Source organism: Apus apus, chromosome 7, assembly GCF_020740795.1.
Source record: "Apus apus isolate bApuApu2 chromosome 7, bApuApu2.pri.cur, whole genome shotgun sequence".
NCBI lineage: Eukaryota > Metazoa > Chordata > Aves > Apodiformes > Apodidae > Apus > Apus apus.
In genome coordinates, this window is record NC_067288.1 from 9,041,771 (window position 1) to 9,068,519 (window position 26,749).

Sequence of the window (26,749 nt, forward strand, 5' to 3'; positions counted from 1 at the left end):
CTTGCTTACAATGCAAGCTGAGAGCTGGTTTGCTAAGTACATACCAGTGTTCTGCAAAATGGAGATAAAATTAAGGCACCCACATCCTGTGACACCATATAGTTCTTGCACACTGCCATTTACCAGGAAATTGAAAGAAGTCCATTAGTTGCAAAGACTGTAAAAACATGAAAATGCTTGAAAAATTATGCTTGATTAGTCTGTACAACTGAAGTTGTGCCTCGTGAGCTACATCTTCTTCTGATGCAACTCAGCCTCTTCCTGGTGGTGTCAGGAGGAGGAGCAGAAAACAGCTCTGGCTACTCATCTGCCATGTTAGTTTTGCAGATGAACATAAGTACATTTCCATAATTTGTAGCTAACACAAGTCTTCTTGTACATCTGTAATAATTATTTACTGTTAGTTCCTTTGTTCTCCTTGTTCAAAAAATGTTCAATATGCAGCCTTAAATTATTTAAAAAAATAAACTGTATTCTATTTCTGGAATACACATACATTTCAAATGAAGTTATAGACTAGGTAGAAACGGACATTTTCTTTTTATTCTTGTGTTTGGCAGGAATAATGGTAGGAACTTAAATTTTTATTTATCTTTAGCAATAAACTAATAAACAGGGCTGACTATTTTGGAAATTTATAATTAGAAAAGAAACATAAATTTTCATTAAGCTTGCTAGTTTACCTGAAGTCAAGTAGTGCTTCTCCAGTGAAATCTGGTCAAGACTAAAGGGATAAACAGTGCCATGGTCACCTGTCACAGGCTTGCTGGGCAAGCAGATCCAAATTTCTATCTCTGTAAAAGGCTGAACCAATCTTTTTGATCTTGTCACCTTTGAATTTCAGAATTTTTGATCAAGTTGGCAGAGAGATAGCAAACTGTCAAGGCATCCCAAAATAGACAACCTAGGGGGCAATTCTAAAGCAACTGCAAGTTCATAGTAAATCTCTGGTGTAAGAACGGTCGGTGTTCAGGCTGTAGAGACTGGACACATCTTTTTAGATGGGGATATTTGTCCTGGGGAGGCATAATCAGATTCAAGGACCAGTTTCCTGGTGCATGACATAAGCAGATGCATGATGATAAGATAATGAACAGAGCCAGGCAGGAAATAACCAGCCCCTTGAACACAGGACCATTACAGTTTAGAGGCAGGCTGCTGAAACTGCCTCAGAAACACCAGAGAATCAGGAACTTCTAACCATCTGGGCCGGGGGGGGGTTGGGGAAGGCAAAAAGACAAGACGTAGCCAATCACATATGGCTTTTGCAATTTTATGCTTCCCAGCAGTCAGTAGCATTATCTGGTTCATGTGCAGAAAGCAGTGAAGCCTGCAGGACCCGCATCTAGTCCCAGACCCCTCTCTTAGACCATCAATGTATATATTCAGCACTGCATCACAAGCTGTGTTAAGTGCCGGCATTAATGCAGAGAGTGGGGAGCAACACATGAAGATGTTTTGTTGGACAAAATTACTGCCAGAGATCAGAAACATTTAACAACAGTTTTGTTGGATTGCAGTGGGTTTTATTTACTTTATGTGATATCTCTAAATCTCTGCCAAATCAGTGTGTGAAGAGTAAGCAAAACTTCAGGCTAATGGGTAAACACCAATATTGACATCTGAGTTTTGTCCTGTAAGGTCCGAAGGCAGGAACTTATCAAGACAATGGGAACACTCCCATGCTTAAGCCACTCATATCTAAACTGGAGTTGATTTATACTGAAATGGAAGTTTGACCATATGTCTGATTAACTGTAATGACTCATAGCCAAAAAGGATGTGACTAGAGGGGACAGCAAAGCAAGACAGAGAGGTCCCTGAACAAGCAGTAGCACAACAGAAGCAGGATTTTTACAACCACATTTAGTATCCTTGTGCCAAGGCTCATTAACATTGATGAGATAAAAGATTACTTTCATTAGTAACTGCCAATAGCTTAAAACTAAAGGCAAAACATGCTTAGCAATTAAGCCATTTTAGCAGTGTGTACCTTTGCACAAGTAAAAGCACCTGGAGTCCTGGCTGGAGAGCAGACGCTGAGGCACACATATCTGAGGTAACACAGACACATGTTCACAGGGAGAAAGCCATGGCCAAACAGATTGTAATTCATCTAATTTGGGAAATTCCCCACGATACCAGGTGCAGAGGGATCCCACTCAGCTCTGCAGAGCCAGCTCCTCCACTGCAGCCAATCACCCAGGATTGGGGGTTGAGCAGGGGAAATGTCAGCTCTTGTGGGTGATGTTAGGGACCTCAGTGCCATTTCTTGCATTCTTTGGAAAATATTTTTATAAAAGTTCCATTTCCATTCATCAGAGAACCAATCCTTTGGGGTAGCTATCTGCCCAGACATCTGCCAAAATTAACTGACAGCCTTTAATTCAACTGTCTTGTATACCATCTGCTGTGGTCCTAGAGGATTGACTACTCATCCCCTACCAGAAGAACATTTGTCCTGGGTGGGGAATTCCATTTCCTCATCACTGTGTTCCTCATTTTCTTGGGAGTTTACTGATCTTTGCAAAGGTTTTCTTTGGCCCTGTTAACCTAAAGAAGGCTGCTGGTTTCCTGCCTTATCTTTCAGTACACTATTTCAGATTGCTTTACAGCATTATTGCTGCAGATGCTGTTGATCTGTTCTTAGTTTCTTTGGGTCTTGATTATGTAAATGTACATAAAGAACATAGTTTATTTCCAAAAGGAAAGAAAGGCGTAACATTAAATGTGTTAAAAATGCACAATTGATAGATTTTGCAGCAGGTGTTAGAATGGGCAGAGCATTGTGCGTTCTTGATCATAGAGTTTCCTAGAGAAGAATCTTGTGCAGCAAAGTGGGAATCTATAAGCTAGAGTGTTACTTTTGAATTGATTTTTCAAACTTTCTTGGATGTGAAAGTAATCTTGAAAATACTAACTGAAATACTGCAGCCTGTTTGAATCTTCAGGTATAGTGGTCTCAATTGCCTTGCTAACATTGGGCACCATTATATGTCTTTCATAATTTTCTCTGCAGTATGAAGTGTTATAAAAACAGACAAATTGACACAGTTTGGCTGCAGGTGCTGTAGGGTTTTGATCATAGTTCAGTTTATCCAAGTACTCCTAACAGCACACACATTGGTGCAGAGCAGCCCATGGAAAGCCAGGTGATTCCAGACTGGAGCTGGTCTATATGCACTTAGTGACATGCAGAGAAAAGGCTCATGTGCCTTCCCAAGCCAGGAGAGCTGAATGCTGAGTGAAGAAGCACTGTCAGTCCTCACTTCCTATTTCTATTTGCTGCTGGGCAGGTATCAGAGCTCAGTCACGTGCCAGGCTGTAGGAGTTCTGATTCAGAACATCATGCTTATTCTAACTATGGGCTTAGTTTCTACTGAAGTCAATGATGAATTTGTGTGCAGAAGTGCTTTCTTGAACATCTACCACAACCTTTTTGTCTTTTTTTGTTTGTTCATGCTATCAGATTTGTGCAGCATGCATATGAAATGCTGTGTATGTGCTAAATAATATCTCCAAGTGTCTTAATCTACACAACTGAAGAATTTCTAATATATTCCCTTAGTTAAAAATGAAAGAGCAATTAATTATACCAGGTCACATGGTCATAATCAGCATTTCAACCAAATGCTGTTAAGGTATAGACCTTGAAAGAATGGAATTTGCACATACTGGCTCTTTCTGCTTCAGCTTTTCCATCTGTCCTTACAGAAGACATTACACATGCTTCTTCCAGACTGCTCTATGTCTATGTGTGTACACAAACTTGTTTTACATATCAAATTGAGTTTCTGATTTCCCAGCAAGAGTTGTTCTTGCTATTGTCATAAGATATGCAATGCCACTATGTACATCATTCTTATTATTAGATACCAGAAATGCTTGCAGGTCTGCTGGATTTCCTGGATTGTGCATTGCTATGCCTATATAAAGAGTGTAAAATTATTTAGAGCATGAAATTGGATGTTCTCTTAGCTTTGGCCCGAGGGCTTTCCCTGGATCCCTGTACTTTGAAAGGTCCATAAAATTCTTTTCCTACATAAATTATTGTCTAGCATCTTTATGTATTATCTTTGTTTTTACTTTTCTTTACCAGACTGCTCACTGAATATGTTTAAAGTAAAAAAATATAAGAAGAAATGGAAGAAAGGAAAATATGTATGAAATGCTAATGAAAATTGCTTGCCACACACAGAAGATGGAAGCATAGCCTGTTTATATTCCTTTTCCCTTGAATTATTTAAAGCAATACTAAAATTAGTGTAGTTCAAATCCTGAGGCACGTGAGCTTTAGATTTCTCAGGTTCTTTGCCTGGAATACGGGGCACCACAATCCCTCTGAGCAGACTGGAGTTCTTCCATTCTGAGACTTTATTTTCATCTCCTGAAACACTGAACATATACTGGCTGTCAGAAAAGGCTGGTCAACACAGGATTTAAAGCAAATTCAGATTAATTCTTTTCCCTTTTTTTACTTATAATTATCAGATATCTTATTAGTTGAAGTCAGGGCTCACATCTCATGTTTGTTATAATTAAACTTGCAAACAGAGAAAGAAAAAAAAAAAGATTACACATTTCAAATGCAGGTAACTGCCCAGAGTTTGTCTTCAAAATTAAAGATCTAATTTTCAAAAGAAAACTAAAGAAGGAAAGGGGGTTGAGAAACCACTTTTATTCAAAGTTTTTGTTGCATTTAGGAGTTGTACATGCTCAGCTGTCTTCTGAAATCTGTTCATCACTTTTTTTGGCATGACATGAGGTGCAGGTCCCATCTTGATAGCACCGGCTGAGCTTCCCTGAAGGGGCAGAGTCCAGATTTGCCCAGATTTTGCAATTCAGATTTAGAGATAGTGAGAGGCTTTTTTTGTGTGTGTGCACAGCATCCTGGGGAGCTCAAGTTCTAGGAGTTTCTTTGAAGCCCTGTGACTGTTCCTGTTTATGCAATCAGACAGATGTGAGTGCATTTTTTTATAGCACTTGTCTGTAAACTTCATAATTTTTAGTGAATTTCTATTCACGATATGCCATTTTAGTAGAATTGTGCCATTATCTCTACTTTGCAGGGGATATTACATAGGCAGAGAGATGGAGGGTATGTCTGACCATTCACACAGTAGGAAAATGTGGAATCTCTACATCAGATTCCACAGGCACGGTCACAGTTCCAGCTTTCCACATGCTGGCTGTGTAGAAGGTAGTTTTCAGGTTATATATCAAACATAGAAAATTGTAATTAATTTAAATGCTGGTAATTTTTGTTTTTCAATAAAAATAATTATTTGATATTAGTTTATGTAGGAGAGACATAAATAGTTTTTAATGGGCAGTTTTTTAAAAATATATTGATATGCTTCACTGAATGATTTATTTTTCAAATGATTTTTGCATGAGTAATGGTGTTACAATCTGATGCTTATATGATGCCTCCTAACAATACTTCATGTGTATATTTTACTGTTTTAAGATGTACCCTAACAAGTATATAGTTGATTCAGCAGTTGATCAGTAAATAGTTTGTCACAATAATTTATGAACCACAATAATGTTATTCAATAGCATATTTAATGAACAATATTCAGTTCCGTTCATTTCTGGTTTGAATGTCTGGAGGAAAAAAAGAAAAAGGATAGTAACCAAGTAAAATCACTCTCCCTTGGAACAATGAGAGTTTGCTGGCTGCAGCTGGCAGCCCTGGGAGGGCAAGGAACCTGCCCAGCAGGCAGAGTTGGTATGGGAACAGTTCTCCACTGAGCTGACTGTTTTTTTTTTTCCCTCTGTAGTTTTTATCCTTTTAAGAAACAGAAGCTAGATGTCTATCAGCCAAGGCTGGTTAGGATCTTCTCTTAATGCTGGAAGAAATCTGGGTCATGGGAGATGGCTGAGACTAGCAGGATAGTTTAGAGCATTGCTGCTTGGAGATGTGACGCTGGGACTTCAGCTGCTGGAGCACAGGGACTGCTAAGGGTGCTGTTAAGCTTGGAGCAAGAAGCTGGAGAAATACAAATGACAGATCACTGGAAAATGAAAATTTTGTGCCACATCTTTATTCTGATTTGTGTCTTTCTGAAACTGTAGTTAAGGATCTGGGCCTGTGCAGGCAGAGTAACCGAGTACAGTAAAGCCCAGTGCTGTGTGCAGTTAGAATTAAGCAGCTGTAGAATTAAGCAGCTATTTTTATTTAAGCCTGAACTGCACAATCATCAGAGAATTCAATTAAACAGTCATGTAATTCTTGTGAGCAGATATAATCACATCCTCACTCTGACTCCAGTGTGCTCATTTGAACCACAGGACACGTTGTCATCAAAACCAGCAGCTGACTCTCCCCAGTCCTGGGCTCTGTAGCAAGGATGCTTCCATTGCAGCAAACATAACTGCAATCCTCAGATCACCACTCCTGTGAGCCACTTGGCATCTCCTGCAAATGTGTGAGAAATTTTGTATTCAGGGCACTATCTGAAATGTGTGATTTTTGCAGCAATACTGAATTACTGGGATCTTTACCTTAAAGAGGATAAATGTGGGAACAGTGCAGCTGCCGCCTCTGCATTTACCCATGTCACTAAACCAGAGGTTTTCTGTGACTGCAACTTTGGAAAGACTTGTGAGGCTCTGGGCTGTTTCTGTTCCCAGCCCCTGCTGCTGAGGGTCTCAATAGCCAGATGCTGTCACTGTCAGAGCAGCCTTCAGGAACACTCTGCTACACCTTTGCCAGCACTATTGAGTGTTGCTCTCTGGTGGGTTATTGCTCTGTGGCTCATCTCACTCTTGTCTCACTGGAATGGGGCTGTTTGCCACCTCTCAGCTCTGCTTGCCCTGCCCTCAGCCCTTGGCCACGGTGAAGACATGGCATTCCTGTGGCACCTTTTTAATGAAAAAAAAATCTGCAATGCATAAAAAACAAAGTAGTAGTTTGCTAGGGACTAGCCATTTGTGATAGTGAAAGGATGGATTTGTGAATTTACACAGCGCTAGTTTGTTGTTTGGTGATCCTGTTTGTAGCATAGACTTTTTCTAAGAATTTGTGAATGCCTGTCTCAGGTTTTGTGGTTGGTTCTTAATCTTCATATTCCTTTTGTAACACTGGAAATGGTCCTTTCCTTTTCTTCATCTTGCCTGACTGAAACCTTTCCAGACAGCACTCACAGAACAAAGCCCTGAGCAGCTATGACTGGGATTGAGGAATACTGATATTTCTGCATTATAATAAAAATAAATTAAGAAGAAGCAATCTCACCTGAAAAGTCAGAATTCCATCTTAAACTCTTTACTGGCTCAGTAACAACATGCATCTAAGGTTACAATAATAATAATAACACTAAGATAACAGATTAAAGGAAATGTCATGGTCTCTTTTCAGAGCCTGTGTGTTTTCTTTCAATTTTTTATTGTACTTTGATCCTATTTGGTAGGAAAGTTAAGTCTTTGGAGATCCAGGTGATGTCAGTTGGGGACACAGATGTTCAGAGTACCTGGACATCAAGTATTTCTCTCTGTCATCTGCACTCCTCCCTCAGTTCCACCAGGTCAGTTAGCTATTTTTGTTTGTGTCGTTAGCAGAGCAATGGATCAGAGAAAATCAATTATTACAAAAAAGAAAACCTCATAGACAGATGTAATTTCTTTAGAGAACTGTAAATTTCTTTTTAAAAATTACCCACTGCATCTTTTTGAAAATCACTGATTAGTGTCCCTGCACATAATGCACCTAGTACGTAGAGAGCTGTTGATCCAAGGACTTGGTGCTGATCTCTACCAACCAGAAGGTATTTCTGAATTCAGCAGTCTTTATATTATCAGTGGCTAAAATGCTGCTATTCATGCAATACTAAGCTGTTTATGGTTTGACTTTTAAGGTGATTAAAGATAGCTTAAATAATATTTCCAAGTTGTTTTGGTTTTGCAGAGCAAAGGACTTATTTTCTATTGCTGGCAAAATTATTTAAGAAGTAATGTGCAGTCAGGAATAGATCTCCAATACCATATAATGCTTTTATCTTGAAGGAACTTAGAGGCAGATAGAGAAGCAAGTCAGATATTTAAATAAACCATGGTCCAGTAAGATAGCCTGAAATGAAGTTCGCCCTTATCTTTCACCAATAATCAGTCAGTTCTCAGTTGCAGCCTCCTTTTCTGGTCACAACTCTTGAGAACTGAGCTGCCTTCAGCTGTGCTCGGTAGCTCCCCAGGGTTAATAGAGGTGGCAATTGCAAAAACACAGGAGTGGGAATTTAGGGGACAATGTAATAGTTGCGTGTTCTTTCCTTGTTCTGCTTGCCTTGTTCTGCAAATCCAGAAGCAGTCTGTAGGTGTCATAAAGCTGAGCAATGTGGAGCAAGTGTCTCTCTCTAGTCGAAATAGATGTGGGAAAGGAAGATCAAGGAAGGTACAGGAAGGCTAGAAAAGTCATATCTAAAGTTAGGGACTGGCCCGTGACAACAGACAAGTTTAGCACGGTATCAGTGTGAGTCTTGCTCTTGACTTTATACATCCGTAAATATTGAAAATATACAAAAGGCAAAGTAAACATCAACAGTTTTTCTTTCCTATGTAGCACAAAATTGCCAGACAAATATCACAGCCAGTCTTCTATTCCTCATGTATAGGTGTTTCTTAATGACTGTGGACAGAAGCCAGCGTTTCACAGTTGAAGTAACTGTGTTACATCAGGGTTTGATATTCTACCCTCTTGCAGAAAATTCACATGGTGACAAGTACTCCCTGCAAAGCAGCCTGGATCATATCCCAAAGATTGCTGCCCCTCACTGTATCATATTAATGAACCTGTACAACTAAAAATAATTAAAAATGCAAATTTGGTGAAAAGGAGTTTAATAGGGAAGTTTCTTGACTGCACTAGAGAAGTTGTGGTTTAGCACTAAGATAGGTCTGATTGCTTGAGCATGTGGGTGCTATGGTAACTCAGTTTCACCATTTGGAAGCACTTAAGCTCTAAACCACAGTATGCTGCACCCTCTTCCTTTTGAGTAGGGTTCTGTAGAAGAAAAACGAAGTAAACAGCATGAGAGAAACCACAGAGCAGCAAAGGCGACATTAGCTGTAGTGGTACAAGTGGGTTGCTGTAGTTAAAGTCCTCCTATGAAGACTGAGGATGTCATTTAAAGTGCAGTGCAATTGATAGAAATGCATTCCTTCTGCTTGCTGCACACACAGTATTCCTGGAAAGTTATTTTAAGTTTGCAAGGACTGTATACACACCAAAAGTATTTGAATTGCTGCTTTTAGTTTTTGTCCTACTCCAGGTTTATGGTTTTGGGAAATTCTAGGTATCATTGGTAACAAATGTTGTTTCCATGACAGTATTTCTTGAGGGAAATTTCTAGTTTTCTCTGTGTTTTGGATTTTGTTTGTTTGTTTTTTAATGTATTTCATTTGATTTCATGTCAGTTGAGGAAAAAGTAGTAATTATTTTTCTTGTGCTTTTCTTCTTAGAATTTCCTTAAGACAGACTCTGTATGTTAGCAGAAGTTATGCTTGGTACTAACATATTTTAGCTGATGAATCTTGTTAAACTTTGATTTTTTTACTTCCTCCTCTTTCCTGAGTCTGCAACATTGTGTTTCTCCTTGTATTGCCAGCTATAAATTTTTTTTAAATTCCATATCAAGGAGAGGGTCATAGATGTTGGGAACGAAGAACAAGCATTCATTTCAAAGTGCAATTTTAATAAAATAATACCACTTCCTATGATATTTAGCTGTAGTGTAGGCCTGCAGTTATTCCTGAGATGTGGCTTGCCAGAAGACTCTGCCTCCCACAGTGCAATACAAGTCTAACTAAGAACTGGTAGGTGTCTTGGGAATGAGAAATTCTTTGGCTAAGATTAAGGGTGGTAGGAAAGAGTGACAGGATCAGGCTCTTAGGCAGTGATTGCAGAGTATTAAGGAGGCAATTATTAATGAACTTGTATAAAAGAAAATATTTTGAGAAATTCAAATGGAAACTATTTTGATTATGATTTTGGAGAGTCAGAATGAATGTTAAATCCTCATGGCCAAAGGAAACAATTGGCATTTCTCAATCAAAACATTTTATAATTTCAACTAAATTAAAATTTACAGTTCCAACTTTTTATCCCTCATTTCTTGTCAAAATAAGTATTGGAAATATTGCCTGTGGCAACAGAAATTATAATATTTATTTTAGGTTTCAGTCTCAGCTACAGTAAATGTATAGCATTCCTGTGACGGCTGTAGGGTTATGAAGATTCTTACCAGTTAGGTTATGGATTACTCTGAAATGATTTCAAGGCTGCATCTTCAAAGACCAAAAATGGAGACTGAATGTTCCAGTTACCCTAGAAATTTCTACATATTAAACTCAAATGGATAATTTGTTTTTTTTTTAGTCAGAGCATGCGAAATTTCAAATATTTTAATGGGAACTTTATATGGCATACTTTTAATCAATTTTCAAAATGCAGGAGTTTATCCAGAAATTGGGAACACTTGGTTTTCTTCCCCAGAGTTAGTGATGAAAAATAAATTGTAATTCTAAAATTCTGTGATCATAAAAGCACTTCATCACACATGATTCTACCTATAAAATTTGAGGGGTCCTCTGTGGTATAGAATGACTCAGATGTTTGAGTGTTTGCTAACCTATTCATAGGTCTGCCTAGATTTATTTATAAGTAGCATTGGATCCCTTTATTTCATGTTTGCAGCAAAAAGCAGCAGTAACATCTCTGGCCTTGATGCTAATTTACTTTAAGGTCCCTTTAGCTGATTGTGGCAGCACAAGGGAACCTTAAAGTAGGTGTGAATTACATCCTATCCCACTTGAAGTTTAAAAATAAATCAAAGAAGGGGAGCTGGCAGCATTTTGAAAGGCTCCTTGCCTTACTCACCCTTCACCTCCCACTAGGAACTCTTCTTTTTTTTACAATTTAGTATTGGCTTGTAGTGGAGCTGACTAATATCTGTGCTGTTTGCTAGAAGACCCCTCAAAGAGCTTTACTCCATCTGAAGAAGTAGACCACATCCTGTTGCCTTCTGTGGAAATGTGAAGAGCCCTGACCCTGCTGAAGCAGCACCATTCAGCTATAAAAAGAGGGAAGACAGGACCTACACTAGCTGCTTTGTGTGAAGTGCTGGAGGTTACTGGGATCTGTCCAATATGCTGAAGGGTGCAGAGATCCTGGGAAAAGGGCAGTAGCTCTGCAGAAGCACTAAGCATATTTCCTGGCAGAAAACCCCAACTGCCAATGGTTTTGCAGACAAGAGGTTGAGAGGAAGGATTACTTCCTCTGCTCCCTCCCCAGGTCTGGCAAAGGCATGCAGAGCGCAGCTGGATGTGAAGAGCCAGCTGGTATGATACCATGCTAGATAAAATGCCAGATATACTATTAGCAGAAAGGGATCCTCCTTGATCCTCCTGTTGACGTTTCTTTATGCTGTGTGCAGTAAGGAAAGGAAGACTGCAGCCCTCCTGTGCTCAGAGGCGACAGCCTGAGCTGCTGGCATGCAAGCACGGGCCCCTGCCCAGCCCAGCAGGAAATAAAAAAATGGGTCTGTGTGCCCACTGTGCAAATTAAGCAGCAAAACTGACTTAAAAAGCATATTCCCTGACATCAGCTAATGCCCATTTTGCACATTGAACATGATAATGATTTTAGCCTCTTAATGCAGATTCTCCATCTTATCAGCTGGAGTTTCCTTTCTTAACACATGTGCACAGGAGTTGTGTGCTGGTGCTTCCCTCTGCTCAGGAAGATCAGAACCTGGACTTTCTTGGAGTTTGTTTTCTTTTAACATATCCTAGGTCTGAGTTGTTTTCTGTTGAGCCATTTGGTCCTGCCAAATGGAAAGCATTTTCATTCTCTCTTTCCTGAGAGGAGAGCAGTGAGCAATAACTTCTTATGTGGGTGTGACTACAGTTTACTGCAGCAAGTGCAGAGTCACTACAGCCCCTCCTGAACTTCCAAATGTGACCCATACAGCCTCCTGTCTTTGGAGTTTGAAATGCTTGGCGCTTTTTTTTGTGGCCTGGTTGCTTTCAGTTTTCCCGTTTACTCTTCTTGTTGAACACTGAATCACAGAATCATTGGGAGTTGGAAGGGACCTCTAGAGATCATCTAATCCAATCCCCCTGCTAAAGCAGGGTCACTTAGAGCACATTTCATAGGGCTGCATCCAGGCAGGTTTTGAATATCTCCAGAGAAGGGGACTCCACAGCCGCCCTGGGCAGCCTGTTCCAGTGCTTTGTCACCCTCACAGTAAAGAAGATTTTCCTCATGTTTAGGTGGAACTTCCTGTGTTCCAGTTTGTGCTCATTGCCCTTTGTCCTATTGCTGGGCACTGCTGAAACGAGTCTGTCTCCACCCTCCTTACACTTAACCTTTAAGTATTTATAGACATGAATAAGGTCTCGTCTCAGCCTTCTCTTCAGGCTAAACAGAAGAGGTTTCTTCAAAATACAGCAGTCCCTGTGTATCAGTCTCAGGACATGTATGCCCTTGAGCATTCAGGTGAAAGGGTGGTCAGCCCATCCATTTTAGGTGTATTTCATTCACAGCCTGTTGTCCAACCTAAACCTTTCATTTTAAGGAGTGGCTGCACTCTGTCTGCCAACTGGCGGCCAGAGAGGAAAGAGAATGAGAGCGATGGGCCAAGCTCCAGTCTGCCTTTGGGATGTGCTGGTTGAATCTTTTTGCAGGGCACCCGACTAAGGTCAGACTTCCTCAAACGTTACTGATGGGCTACAAATCTTTCTAGAAAGTCAACAGGAAGAAACTTTTAGTTGAATCAAGGAAAGGGAAGCTTAGAGAACTTCCTCCAGTAGTAGGAACTTTTTGTATACTTTAATTCTTCTGCTTGTGTTACCTGATCCTATCCTACCCATCTTATCTTACGAATGTCTTATGGCTGGGTGCAGTTTGAGAAAAGGTTTGGGATAGTTCCTGTTTAAACCCAGACCAACTTGTTTAGCTTGCTAAGTTATCAGCCTTTCAAACTGCACAGTATGTTTTTTTGGGACTGGACATCCTTATTCAATTTTAGATATTCTTAGATTTCAGTCTTCCAGATTCCAGAAATATGTATTAGAATATAAATGTAAGCAGACACTTTTGGCTTTTAAGTTAATTTTGTTAACCCAAGGTTAGCTCATACATATTTGTTAGCTGTGGAACATTTTTGGGAAAAATAAATTAATTGTAGAAATATGCCTATTAATATTGGAGTAACACAGTCTAGTGTGTTTGGAACCTTCTGTATTTTCCTTCAGTTTAGCTCCTGTCTCTCAATAAGGTTATATGGGGAGACATATCTGCTATCTGGTTTGAGAGGAAGTTTTTAGTGTTCTGGTGCCACCTATTGAATTCTTCTCCATTGCATCCTATTCCATTGCTATTAAAAATGATATGATAGAATCATAGAAGAATGGGAGACCTTTAAAATATTTAGAAGGGCTTAAAACCACCATGAAATTCTGTTAAAATGCTGATTCTTATTTGGAGGGGAAAAAGGGCAATCTAAGACTATTATTTTCCAAACTTTTTAAAGTGATCTGCTCTAGTTGACACGGGCTTGCACAGGGCGGTCGGAGTGGATGATCTTTTGAGGCCATTTCCAACCTCGAATTCTATGATTATAACTTTTAGTATCTGTCGCCATGAGTGAACAATAAGCCTCATGCTATATTTAAGCTAGTACATTATTCCTAACTTTACAAGGGAGAGGATGGAGAAAATTACTTTCACAGGAATCTTAAGTGAATGAGGCAATCAGAAACACATCACAGTGACAACCTTATGAACCTTCTTCTGATCAAGTTATCATACTTTACTTGGAAGAGGGAATCTTGAAATATACATTTTTGTCTCAGCCATGTTTGCATTACAGATCAGTAAATAGCTTGAAAAGCATTTTTAAATGTTTCATTACTGTCTGAGCAGGGATTGGTTTAGGACTTTTCCTGGAACTACTCTTATTCTTTTCTTTAAAACAGTTATTTATGTGAAAGTTGATCTGTGTAGGTCCTCACAGGAAATTAATTTTGGACTTAAGATATACTTACTGTGCTGAAACAAAGTGAGATTTGGGAAGGAGGGGGAATAATTGATTCTTCAGATGAGAAGCCAGTTGAAAAATAAAAATCATATTAGGAAATTTAGAGTGACCAACTGCCAGCTTTCAAACACTGAATTAAAAAAACATGAAGATGCATTGAGAATTAATTGTCTAGGGCAAATATGCAAGAATATACATGTTAAATTTTACAAAGTTCCTTGGCAGTTTGATGTAAACAGATTATAAAATTGCTGTTAAAAAAATGTCCAGTCCTACTGGAGATTTCAGATGCTGAAGATACATTGATATTTCAGAAGATCATCTGTGTTTTTGTTTCTCTCAGGTTAGGAAGCTTCATCTGCTAGTATTTTGTAGCTCTGAGAAATATATCTGGTCCTATGTTACAATGGAGACACAGACAAACACACGAGTTAACATACTAAAGCTGTTAATATAGTGGCTTCTAAACCTGTGCTATTCAATCTGCTATCAGTCTACTACATTTTTTGCAGATTGTATTCTTACGATTAAGAGCAATTTTATTTTGACAGTTTCATATTATTTCAGACAAGCTATATGCAGGCCCATATCCTCATCTCATGGACCACATTTTAGGCAACACCCCTCCCCACTTCTATAAATAGAGAATGAAGTAGCTCAGTAATTTTTAGCTGAGCTTCACTTGACTTCTGTCGATGCTTTTTCTTTAAAATATCAGACAACTGGCTTTTACTTTAATTAAAAGAATTTAAAAGTACGTAATACTTTTAATTTGTAGGAGGAGATCATTAGTAATGTACAGTCCACAACAAATCCAAATGCTCACTAGAAAAGTACTCTACAAGATTTTAGCTTTTGTTTACATTCATTTTTATATCATGGCTTATACACATTCCTTGACAATTCTGAGCATGAAGTAATTGTTCACTCTTCACAGGTGACTTTGTCGTCACTCGTGTTTTTTTGATGCCTGTTGTCTGTCTTCTGAACTGTCTACACGGGGTCCAGAGTCTATGGTGGCTTTTGAGCAGCCAACAGGTGTGTTGTTGCTTGTCAGGTTGCAAAGGAGAAAATCTTTGCAGCCCCAGGAGATTCACATATGCTGAGCTTCTGTATCAGAGATGAGAGACATGGTCTTGATGCTGGCACATGAACAGGGCAACAGAATATGTGTCCTCCATAAGTATTTCTTAACATAAACATGGATTTTTGTTGTAAAGTTTGAAGTTTAGTTTCAAAAGAGTAGAGCTAAAACAGTTGTGAAGTACCATGTAGGGAAGCTGAAGCAAAAGAGAAATTATAAAGAGTGATGTACTGTCAGAAAAATACACATGAGCAAAAAAAAACAACAAACAAAAAGCAATAAAAGAGAGAGAGAGAAAGAAAGAACCAAATGGGTGCATGAAAACTTGTGGGCAGTTACAGCATGATGTGTGTGAATGAGTGGAAGTTTGTTCCTTGCTGAAAGCATAGTAGGCTGTGCTAGGGAGAATTGTCACCCTCTGTTGATATTGCTTGTATTTGTATACAGTGCTGTATGATGAAGCATAAGATTTTGATGGTTTTAGTTTTTTGGTATTGCAAAATGTGTTATTAAACATGAAAACATGTAAGTATTCCACAGTCAAATCTGTCTGGATAAACATGGTTCAGAGTAAGCTGTGAAAACTATTGTTCTTTTCCTACTATAGATGAAGTTCTGACTTTCATGCATTTCTCATCTGGTGATATCTTTTTCCCTACTGTGCAACAGGAGATGAAAACCTGGCAAATGCCAGCTCTCCCTCCTCTGTGTCACCTCCACCTGCACACTCCACATCACTCTCACCTCCAAGCACCACTGAAGGTAACAGTGAATTTGGGACAGCAGCATTGCTGCTCCTCCTGTTCCAGCTGAGCTGGCATCCACCACAGCTTTCCTGATGCTGTCTCCACCCCTCAGCCCACACTGTGCAGTCTGCTGGCTCAAGGAAAAGTTATTTTTCATGCAAACAGTATCAGTCCACATATCCTTTGCATAATATTTTGGGGTCTGTTTATTGCTGTATGCCACTAAATATTACTTAAGAATATGCAGTTCCCTGGGGAAAGCTCAGCTGATAGTTGGGAGAAAGGAATGTTTCTTTTTGTATTTTTGATATATAATTGTGTTTAATTCCTTGAAAGTTTAATTTACACTTTCTTTTTCTATTTGTTGTTTTTGTTGTTTGTTGTTTTTTTTTTTTAGGAGTTGTGTCAGCAATGACTACACCTGGTAAGAAACTTTTAATTTACATGACAGCACTGCATTGATAGGTTTTTCTGATAATTTCTTCTTTCCTTCTCCTGCACATACTTATCTTGCAGTGTGTGTAATGCCTTTTCATTCAGCCCAATAAAATGAAATATGCTGTCTTCAGAGACAGAAGTTATCAGACAAGTCTGGTTTTGAGTCATGAATTTGAGTATATTTTAATACACAGCATTTAGCATGGAAGAAATGCAGTCAGCACCAAAAAGGATTGTACTTACTGGATGTTCAGCTGATGCCTGTTGGACCCCCTAACCCCCTGAGCTTACTAACAAATCCGCAGTGCTTCAACACAAGAGCACTCCAGCACAGGGGTCCCGTGTTGTGTGCAGCTTTGTGTCCTTCCTTGACTGGCAGCCCCTGAAGCATTAGTGAAACTGCTGTACCTCTCACCACAGGTGTCTCTCCTGCAGACAGCACATACCTCTCCACGCACGCAGGCTCCACCCCTGCCATGGGACTCAGCAACCCAGCACACAGCAGCACTGCTGCCCTCACCACACGCACTCCCATTGCCTTCAAGAATGCTTCATCAGGTTTGCTGTCTTCCTTTGATGCCACTCACTGCCCTCTGAAATGTAGGGGAAAATGAAGTAATTACTGTAGGAGAAAATGAAGTAATTCAACCTCAGAGTAGCCTTTTCCAGCTTATGGTTCATCAAATAGAAAAGGTATCTGCAATTTGGCATAGTGGCAATACCAGAATTGTTTCCAGGATTTAGTATCTGATTGCCAATACTTGTAGTCATCAAAGTAGTATCAAAATGCCAGCTGCTGTCAACAAGGCTGTTGCCAAAACAAGAAAAATGAACCTAAAAGTGAATGTAGAAACCTGTCAGTGGTTTGTTTATAAGCAGGGAGATAAATACTGAGATACAGTAATATAGTGATATAATACATAGTAACATAGCGAGCAAGTTGTGTGATCTGGCAAATGAACACTACTGGAGTGCTTCTTTCTGAAAGAGCACAAGCACTATTCATAATTGTGTTTTACTGTAAGAACAGAGCAAAATGTTTCAGTTTGTCTCAGTTCACAATTATTAACACCATTTTTATGTTGACTCCATCCTGGATTATGCCTAAATACAAATAAAGAATTTTCCTTGTACATTGCAAAATTCATTAGTCAGTGGTATATTCCTAAAAGCTTGGTTTCTATCTAAACACTAATACTGGTTTATTGGATATCTTAACATGATTTTTCTTTTAGCACTCCTCTCTAAATTACACTCTGAGAGAAAAAAGAAGTGGAGAAGGGCTGTAGTGTAAGACGTTTCTAATGACATAGCCATACGAAATAACAAATTTTACTTTATAACACTGATACGTTGTTTATTTCCTTGCAGATGATTACAATTCAACATCCTTGCACAGCACCACCTCACCATCCAGCACGCCAGCAAACACTGGGACCTTCCCCACTCACACAATAGGTGACAAACTTGCACACAATTATCGCAATTATGATACTGTAAGCACAGCCAGATTTGCTATTTGTCAAGCAAGTGAAAAATAGAAATTATTTCCACACAGTGGAATAACAAGAGAGTAAATCAGTCAATTACTGTGTCAGTACTCCTCTTGAAATTCACAGAAATTTGCCCAAGCAGCAAAAATTATTAATACTTCCACAGATCTGTGTTCTCTGGTTTTCAGTGGCTTCCCTTTTGTTTCACTCAGTATCAAGTTTCTTGGGTGTTATTATTGCAATTTGGCTGCAAGGAATTACTTATGTCAGTAAAATATGTGTGCACTTGAGCAAAGACATCCAGGAGTTGGACTCTTGCCATCTTTGTAAGTGACCTTCAAGTGGCTGTGGGCTGCTGTTGACAGACTGAGCTTAGCTTTTAGTTGTGGGTCTTCTGCCACTAGCCATCTTGGAAACTCTCCACTGGATCCACTGTTTACCCTCTCACTGGGGGCACTACTCAGCCAAATAAGCCCCAGCTTGCAGGGTTGCAAATCTCGGGCCTATCTTCTACAAAAAAAAAAGTAGATATCAGCCTCTTTTGGTAATACTTATACCTCAGTATATTTGAAGTAGTTGTTTTCAGTTGCTTAAGCATTCATACAGGCTTTCCATATATCAGCTCGTAATTTCTTTTGGGCATTGCAGTGTAAAAATAGTTGTAAAATGATCTGTACTCTTGCATAAATCTTCCTCCAAAGGTAGGAGTAGCTGTGCAAAAAGTGGTAAATGTTGTTTCTTTAGTGACATTGGATACTGTTCAGTTAGCCATTCCATAGGGTATGTGAGAAACTGCTATATTTTATCATACCTCTATGAGAATGTGTCTTTTAAAAAAAATATTCTTGTGTAATTTTGTATGCAGAAATGTTGTTAATAACCAGTTTGATTTGTAGTGAGTGATGGCATTGGAAAATGACGAAAGACACGTGATCCTTGAAATAATTAGTTAAATTGTGTCATATGTAGCTGATGTTTTTTTCCCTTTTTCAAATGTGAGTGGAGTGCTAAATACAATTATTTGAACTGAATATACTGAAGAGATTTGGGCAGTATCAGTCACCCTCCTCCAATGCTCTGTGGAAAAAAACACACCACAAAGTTGCTGAGCTGCATCTTCATTTTGTTTTCTTTTCCTATAGAAACTCCCACTGTGACAACTAAGGAACCTTGTGGTAAGAACCAAATCTCTTATTTTTCTCAGTCCTGAAATTTGACCAAATCAGTACATCTAAATACAGAAAACTAATCAATAAGGCTGATCAGTTAGCATCTTAAATTATTTTATAAACTGCCTTCCAATTCTGGAGGAGTAGAATTGAAGTTATTAACATTTCTGGTCTTCTCATCTCTATTTACAATTCTGTTAAATTGCCCTGCACTAACTAGATTGTTGATATCAGGACTGCAGTTCACTAGGCCCTCTGGAATTTTTCCCCATCATGCTGATAATCGCCTATTGCAAACTGCAATCCCTAACTTAAGTAAAACTATAGTCTGGGCATTGGTTTATCTCTCTGCAGAATTAGAGATGGCTTGTTTCTAATATTCAGGAATAGACTTTAGCCATTATGTGCTAGATGGTTATGAAATGTTTTGAATAAGAAAATTTGAAATTTCTGTTCAATCAAACAATTGAATGTGTCAAAACAAAGTATTTCACTTTGAACTGATATTTTAGGTTCATGCAGATCTGGTTCTGAAATGTTAATATTTTTAATTCTTTTGTTTTCCTAACAAGATAATTATTTAAAAGAATAATTTCCTCAGTTAATTTTCTGTTTTGACTAAACAATTATTTTGAAGTAAAAGATAAATAAATAAAAAAATAGATAATAAGGAGTGGGTAATTGTGCTGTATTTTTTGGTTGTTAAAAAACACATGGTACTGAGGATGCCATAAAAAAATTAATGGTTCTTAAAATTTGTCATTGTTTATTGTTTTATCTTTTCCTTTTAGATGATATTGACTACAGCATAGAAAGTGTAACAGGCGAGCATGACATGGTTAAAGTTACCCTGAAAAATCTCAGAAACAACAGACAGTATGTTATTTTGGAGACTAACGAGACCTTAAGTGTGAATTCCAGCACAATTCAGATGCAGAGATGCATGAGATACACACTTAAAATTGAAAAATGTGCAGACCAGTATCTTACTATTCCACCTGGTAGGTACAGAAGGGTTGTGGGTTTTTTGTTTGTTTTGTTGACATGCAGGGATTCAGCTTTCCTGGATTTTTTAGTCTACTCTGGTCCCTTTTCAGAGAATCAGACAAAAGATTTTCATACTTTGTGCTTGATTTGCAAGCTACTTTGCATTTTGAAGCTGCACCTTAAAACCTCTCAGTCATTTCTTAAAGTAGGATATAAAAAACCATTAATTTTCTCATTGCAAAATCAAAAAGGCAGCTTTAACTATGTTGACCATAACCAGCATGCTTTGTATTAGCAAGACCAGCCAGCACTTGAAAGCTGCTGTTTATGCTGGGTGTTTTGTTCACTGAAGCGATTGTTGGATTAAAAGTTTCAACTATTATTTGAAAGTCAGCACTGTCTAAATCACATTATAGGCTTTTTCAATTTTTGCTTTCCATTTCTTGTTAAATTCTTTGTGTGTTATTCTGTGCCAATTGTATCTTCATATTGCAGAACAAGTCAACAAATATAAAAGAACAAATTGCTATTTAAAGAATCAATATGTAGGCAATGTCACAGTGACATAAAATATTAAACCTTTTCAGAAAGCAGCAAGAATCCTTTTCAAGTTGACAATGAAACCAACACATCTGCAAAAATATGTTGGGAAAACTCATTGGCCTGCGCTAATGTGACTGTGAGCTGCAAAGGTGGGACACTTCTAAGATATTTTTAAATTGATTATTTATGTTAATGTTGTCTTTTGACAAGAGACTGGTAGATTTAAATTAACTGCCATTCTGAGAGAGTAGTTGCTCAGAATTTCTGGGATTGCCAAATTGGAGACATCCCAATCTGCAGATCTGGGGAAAGTTCCGTCTTGGAGAGCTCATTTCATGAGTTTGCCAGCTTCACAGATAGCAGATTTCTGAAGATTTTCAGGTTGTGACTGATGGTCTGAAGAGGAGCTGAGCATCTGGAAATTCTGCAATCCATGAGTCTGTGAACTAATCCCTTGCAGACTACTTCAGCAGCTGGCTCTGCAGGCAAGAGTGCAGGATCTTGAAGCTGGCCAGCCTGAGGAGACTCTTGACTCCAAGACATCTAGTGTGGTAGGGAAGATATGGATGCTGGATGTCCTCATGTATCTCAGTAAAAACATGATAAATGTCCTGGGCTGGAGATTTAGTGTTTCAGGGAGCTGAAGAGCTAAGAAGCCACTTCAGGGTTCTGCCAGACTCCCATGAAATGTTTTGATTTATGTGGGAAAACTGTTTTCTTAGAAAGTCAAATCATATGAACTTTATATTGAATAACCATGGTAGAGAAAATCCCAGTTAAAATGGTACTATGTAGTTTTGGAGTTGTGAAAAATATTAATAAAATATTAATTAAGATACTATTAAAGCTCTTTTGTGTCTACAGGTTTTCCAGGCTTTACAGAATTAAATAAAAATTGTAAAGAGCTGAACACTTTATCCCCCAACCATGACTACATGTGCACTGGTACCGCACATTTTTTTGAAGAGAAGGTTGTCAACCAAGACTTCATTATAGCAACAGATTATGGTGGTAATTGTAATGCTTATTTTTGCTTTCTATTCTGCATACTTCTGGAAAACCCTACTATAAATCCCATTAGCTGTGTTTCCTGGGGTTGAACATGTATTTTGAGCAGCCTGCTCAGCCACTTTCAGGTTCTCATCCAGCTCCTCCTGCCTGGCCTTCTGCCCTTGTAGTTGTTCTTTGACTGCAGTCAGTCTTTCTTTCCCTCTCTAGCCCCAGTCTCAATCTTCTACTCTGATGCCTTTCTCACCTTCTCTCAGAGATTGTGGTGGTTTTTTGTTGTTGTTTTTTTTTTTGGTGTTTTTGTTTGTTTGTTTTGTTTGTTTTGGTTTCGGGGTTTTTTTGAGGTTGAAAAAAATGGCCGAGTGTAAGGAAGTTTGAGTAAAGAACAACAACCACAGCAAAAATAAAGTGCAGGCCTAGTCAAAAACAAGTGTTAAATTCTTGATTTGAAGAAAGATGTGATAGAATAATTACAAAGAATGTCTCCAGATAAAATTATGCGTTTTTCCAAAATCAACCTAAATCAAGTAACCGGCAAATAAAAATTCAGACCAAACATTTAAAGTTAAAATTATAAGGAAATCAAACCAATGTATAATATTTGGAAAGGCTGGAAAACTATGGTAATTGCCCTGAATTAATTAAATTTTATATGATGCTTTTACATACACACAGTTTATTCTTATGTGTAATTTATTTGAATGAAATACACTACAAAAAATATTACATACTGTTGGCATCTTGCTTTAGTATCCAATGGAATTAAATTTAATTAAAGTAGGTAAAAAGAGGAATATTCTGCATTTTCATTCAAACATTTCCTTCTCTTCCTGTTATTTTACTTTCACAACAGCTCCAGAAGCAGCAGAAAACTTAACAGTAGTGAGTGCTGCCAGACATGTATCAGTTAGCTGGAAGAACCCCAGTGACCTTTCAAAGGGCCCTATACATGGCTACAAAGTACAATGCAATAAGGGAGGTAAGTCTATGTTGCCTCAGTATCAAATAATCATTGTGTGTTTCAATATTTACAGAGCACTGAGCATGATACAGTGGTAAACCACACTGGAATCTCTTCAAAATACAAAAATTTTAGTTTGTTTTGTATACAAACATTTGAGCCTCTTTGCTTTGAGATTGTTCAAGTTGAACCATGTGGTGGTTCAGTGTACCATTTCAGGACACAACTCTTTTGCCCTTCAATTCTCATGCTTCATGTATTAAGAGTAAGTTATGACAAGATCATCAGTTGCCTGATTAGTTTGTAATGGTCCTCTGTCTGAGAAAATGCTCCTATAGCTGGTTAACACATTCTCTGAGAAGACAGGGACCTGTCTTCTAAGTAACAGCATATGTAAAAATCAGGGTTCCTAAATATGGCAGATACGCTGGTTTAGGCCACCTTACATTTAGATGAGTAACTCTGTATACTGGGACCATGTTTTCCCATGTGAGCTTTTCTTCAAAACGAGGACTGGAAAATGATTTTGTTGAAAATGAGGAGCCTGATACATGATTTCAGGAAATATGTTTTTAGGTTTAAGCTAATCCTGGGTTAATTTATTCTTTCTCCTCACATATTGCTTGTTTTGTAAACCTGAACTGCCACAGGAAACAAAGGCTGTTTTGCTCCTGTCCTTCCCAGGTACAAATAATCTCTCCCATTCTCCAAGCCCTGGATTTGACCATTGCCCAAAAGGGTGGCAGCCCCATGCACCAGTTTCTGTGGTTGGTCTGGCTTTGGCCAGGGTAGGATGCTGGGGTGCTGGGGAGGTCACCTATGAAGCAGCTGGAAGGAAACATGGAAAGGCCTTTGGTCTCCAGTTCCCCAAGCCACCAAAGTCCCAGCTGCAGTGTGGCTAATAGCTTCACTCATGTTGCTTCTTGTGCAATTCCTTTCTTTCCTCCTTACTACTACTACTGAAGGCACATGATATCTCTTGCATCATACCAGAACGGACTTGCCCAGTGTGCAGAGTGACTTTTGACATCTGTCTACCAACTGTTTCCCAAGCTCAAGTATCAGCCTCTTTTTATCAAGGTGCTTTATGTTAGTTTTTAATTGCAGCTGTTTAAATGAAATCCTGAGAAAGTGAAAAAACAAAACAAAACAGAACAAAACCTTTCTACCTTTTTGTTTGGGGAATACATTTCTTCTTCCTGAGCCTTCACTTAGCATTAGTGAGCAAGACAAACCAACCAAGTACAAGGTATTTAAAGTAGAAGTACTCATGACTGCAGTTTCAGGTAACTCTGATGAAATGTAAGAGCTCCTATGCTCCTAACATAAATTTCATTCATTAATTTAATTTCTTATTTTTCTTAAAGAGGCTAATTATATCGAGATGACCAACTTTATTTGCTACAAATTAGAACCTTATACCCACGGCAGTGTGACTGTGACTCCATATACAAAGAGCAAAAAACCAGTAGTAAATAATGACAAATATATGGGAGAACCTAGAACAATCCCCTTTCTGACAAAATCAGCAGGTAAGTCTCTTGTTAGCTAACTGCCATGAACAAGGCTGGTGCTAAGACAAGGAATATGTACTTTCTTATTGTACTTAATTGTACTCTTAGCCAAGAAACTGATTATCATCAGAACAATTTTATTAACGTTCCTATCATTAGTGTTTCTTTTTTGATTACGTAATGTTAACCTATTTTTAATTATGCATTTAATATTAATGTTGTTCTTATATCTGGTATACAGTAGATTTGTAGAAAAAAAAAGATTCTGCATTCATTTGAAATGAATGTTTTATAAGGTTTTAAGAAGCATTATGTTCCCACGTAAAGAAAAGAGTAAAATTTAACAAAAAGAGAATGAAAAACATTTGGGGTTTGTATGTGGCATGAAAGATAAGATGTGCAGAATTTGCCTTCTGCTCTGTAGCCACCTGTTTTCTCCGAGCAGACCTGTGTTACCCAGGCTGCACCAATACTGGTGTGTGTACCAGGTTTCAGGTACACATAGACAGTGGACTTCTAAGACTTCACATTAGGGTAAAGCCAAACGTGTGCCAACCCTTGTGATGTCAAAAATTTCTGTGCACATTTATGGGGCAAAAGCTTACCCCTTTGGTCCTGATTCTTGTTTGCCATGTATGTTCAACTGATAGAACTACTAGAAAAGCTAAAAAAACACAACCAAACAACAAAGCCACAGACTTTGCAAATGCTTTCCTGATGCAGAGAAAGTGTAATTTTGTTGGTGTTTTTTTTTTCCCCTTTTAATCTTCAGGTGTAGAGCCTCATACTTTTAAAATTCCCTCTCTGACAAAACCAAAACAAAACCAAAACCACCAAAAAAGCATGCTTATCTAAGTTCTTCCTGTCGTTTCTTAGCTCTAGTGCAACCAACTGCATATTAGATTTTGGAGCCTCCACTTTCTGGGGCCCCACTGATATTTTGTTAACTCAAGCAGAGATTACAGTCCACGGTTCCATTATTTTTTGAGAAAGTAACAAGTTGTTTGCCTTCATTAACTAGTGGTATTTATTAAACCTTCTCTAAATGTTACAACAGTTGAAATTATGATCAAGCAGATAGTGGAAGAATTCTGTGGCTTCTTGAACAAGAGAGTATATCAGTAGAGAACAACTCATTGGAAGTAGAAAAAACCCTACATTTTAAATTTTTTTTTTTTCCATCTTCAACAAAAACATTGCCTCAAGAATGTTCACTTTGTCCTAGTCACAGCTCTTTCAGTAACATGTTGAATAGAAATATGACAAATCTGCCCTGTGGATAAAAATGAGCAGATAGGTCGTTATTGCACATTCAGCCAAGTAAAATATCCTGCCATGTCCCACATGGGATATGTGATCTGCTCACACATCTTAGCTCTTCATATGAAGAAAAAAGCAACTTTTTTTTTTTTTTTTTTAAAAAACCAAACAACAAACCAAACCATGCTAGTGAGTGAAGTGATTTTGAAGAAAATTTCTATGGTGGCATTCTCCTGAGATGTGGAAATGTGACTAATGGGGCTGCCTTACTTTGCTATATGAAAGGTTTTATAAGCTCTTAATGAAAGGTCTCTTGGGCTGTGCCCTGTATGCTAAAACATACAAAATTCAAGTTAGAAAGAACAAATCTGACTTAACAGATTTCTGGTAAGTAAAAAGTAAAAAGTTTGTGGTGGTTTCAATGCTTTAATCAAAAGGTTGCTATTCCAAATATTAAAACATACCAGTAAATTCTGGTAGGAAGTTTCATTTACAGAAGTTTTTAAACTTATGCAGAAAACTGTTTGTTCCCCTGTCTTTTCTGTTGTCCCACGTTCCTCAAATGAGACAGTGATATCAAACACAGAGAGTCACCATCATATTATCTTTGCAACCTGTCAGTAGAGCTCTGATCTCCCCAGCCTTTTGAGTTCCACTGTGTATCCCTAACAGTTCAGATAAGCTTATGGTCAACTAAAAATTTACCTTGTTAAATTTGGACTGAAATTTTTAAGAAAGAAAAGGTATGAAATTATTAATAGAGAAGATGACAAAGAGACATGAACACCTACAGCTATTGAAATGTTTGGTTTGAAATGATAAGAAACAGTCACACTTCTTTTGTGAACAGAGCCACAGCCAGTGATTGATGTTGAAGCAACACTGACATCTGATAATGCTGTCTGGATTAAGTGCAAAAGTCAAAAAGTGTATGGAAATGAAACAGTATTTGAATTGTCTTGGGGAGATGATGAAATAAGTGACCGCAAAGAAAATGATTGTGATTTTAAAAAAGAAAATCTCTTGTACTTGACAACCTATACATTTACGGTAAGTAGGTTTAGTAAATTAAATATATAAAATATTGCTGTGTTTTCATTGTTTAAGTGTATTACACTAGATTTTTAGGGAAAAAAGGCAAATACGGTGGCAGAGGAGTTAATCTATGGATCTGTAGGCCACAGATGTAAAGAAGTAGCTCTAGCCTATCAAGGAATCCCTTGTGTGCTATTCCACTTAGATCAGACAGCATGAAAAATACAAGCTGAATAGGTTGTACTTGGGACAGAGTGAATCTGGGGTTTCCATAACTTTTAAAATAGTTTTTAAAGTTTTAAAATGTGTCTCCTGTTTTAATAACTTTTTTCCCAGTTATCTACATATTTTAGATCTTGCTGTCACTGAGGTGGAAACCTGATCTGTGCTATAAATGGCTATAGAAAGATTGACAGTGGATCCTGCTGTCATTGAGGTTGATTCACTGAAAACACATGGATGTGTTTTGAAT

At 38.2% G+C, this 26,749-nt stretch overlaps 1 protein-coding gene across 8 annotated transcripts in view; it reads left to right on the forward strand.

The window, feature by feature from the left end:
* The window catches only part of PTPRC (protein tyrosine phosphatase receptor type C), a 62,785-nt gene that overhangs the window by 18,509 nt on the left and 17,527 nt on the right, over positions 1-26,749 (forward strand). For 2 of the 8 annotated variants that reach the window (XM_051624417.1, XM_051624415.1), the window contains 11 exons: positions 15,793-15,885; positions 16,267-16,293; positions 16,728-16,865; positions 17,679-17,765; positions 18,943-18,975; positions 19,761-19,970; positions 20,544-20,648; positions 21,364-21,510; positions 22,361-22,486; positions 23,836-24,000; positions 26,093-26,292. In XM_051624417.1, the coding sequence (XP_051480377.1) occupies positions 15,793-15,885; positions 16,267-16,293; positions 16,728-16,865; positions 17,679-17,765; positions 18,943-18,975; positions 19,761-19,970; positions 20,544-20,648; positions 21,364-21,510; positions 22,361-22,486; positions 23,836-24,000; positions 26,093-26,292 (1,331 nt within the window). Of the gene's footprint in view, positions 1-15,015; positions 15,078-15,792; positions 15,886-16,266; positions 16,294-16,727; positions 16,866-17,678; positions 17,766-18,942; positions 18,976-19,760; positions 19,971-20,543; positions 20,649-21,363; positions 21,511-22,360; positions 22,487-23,835; positions 24,001-26,092; positions 26,293-26,749 lie in introns of those variants that run through there. The other 6 variants (XM_051624418.1, XM_051624419.1, XM_051624420.1 and 3 more) reach the window with 6 other exon arrangements.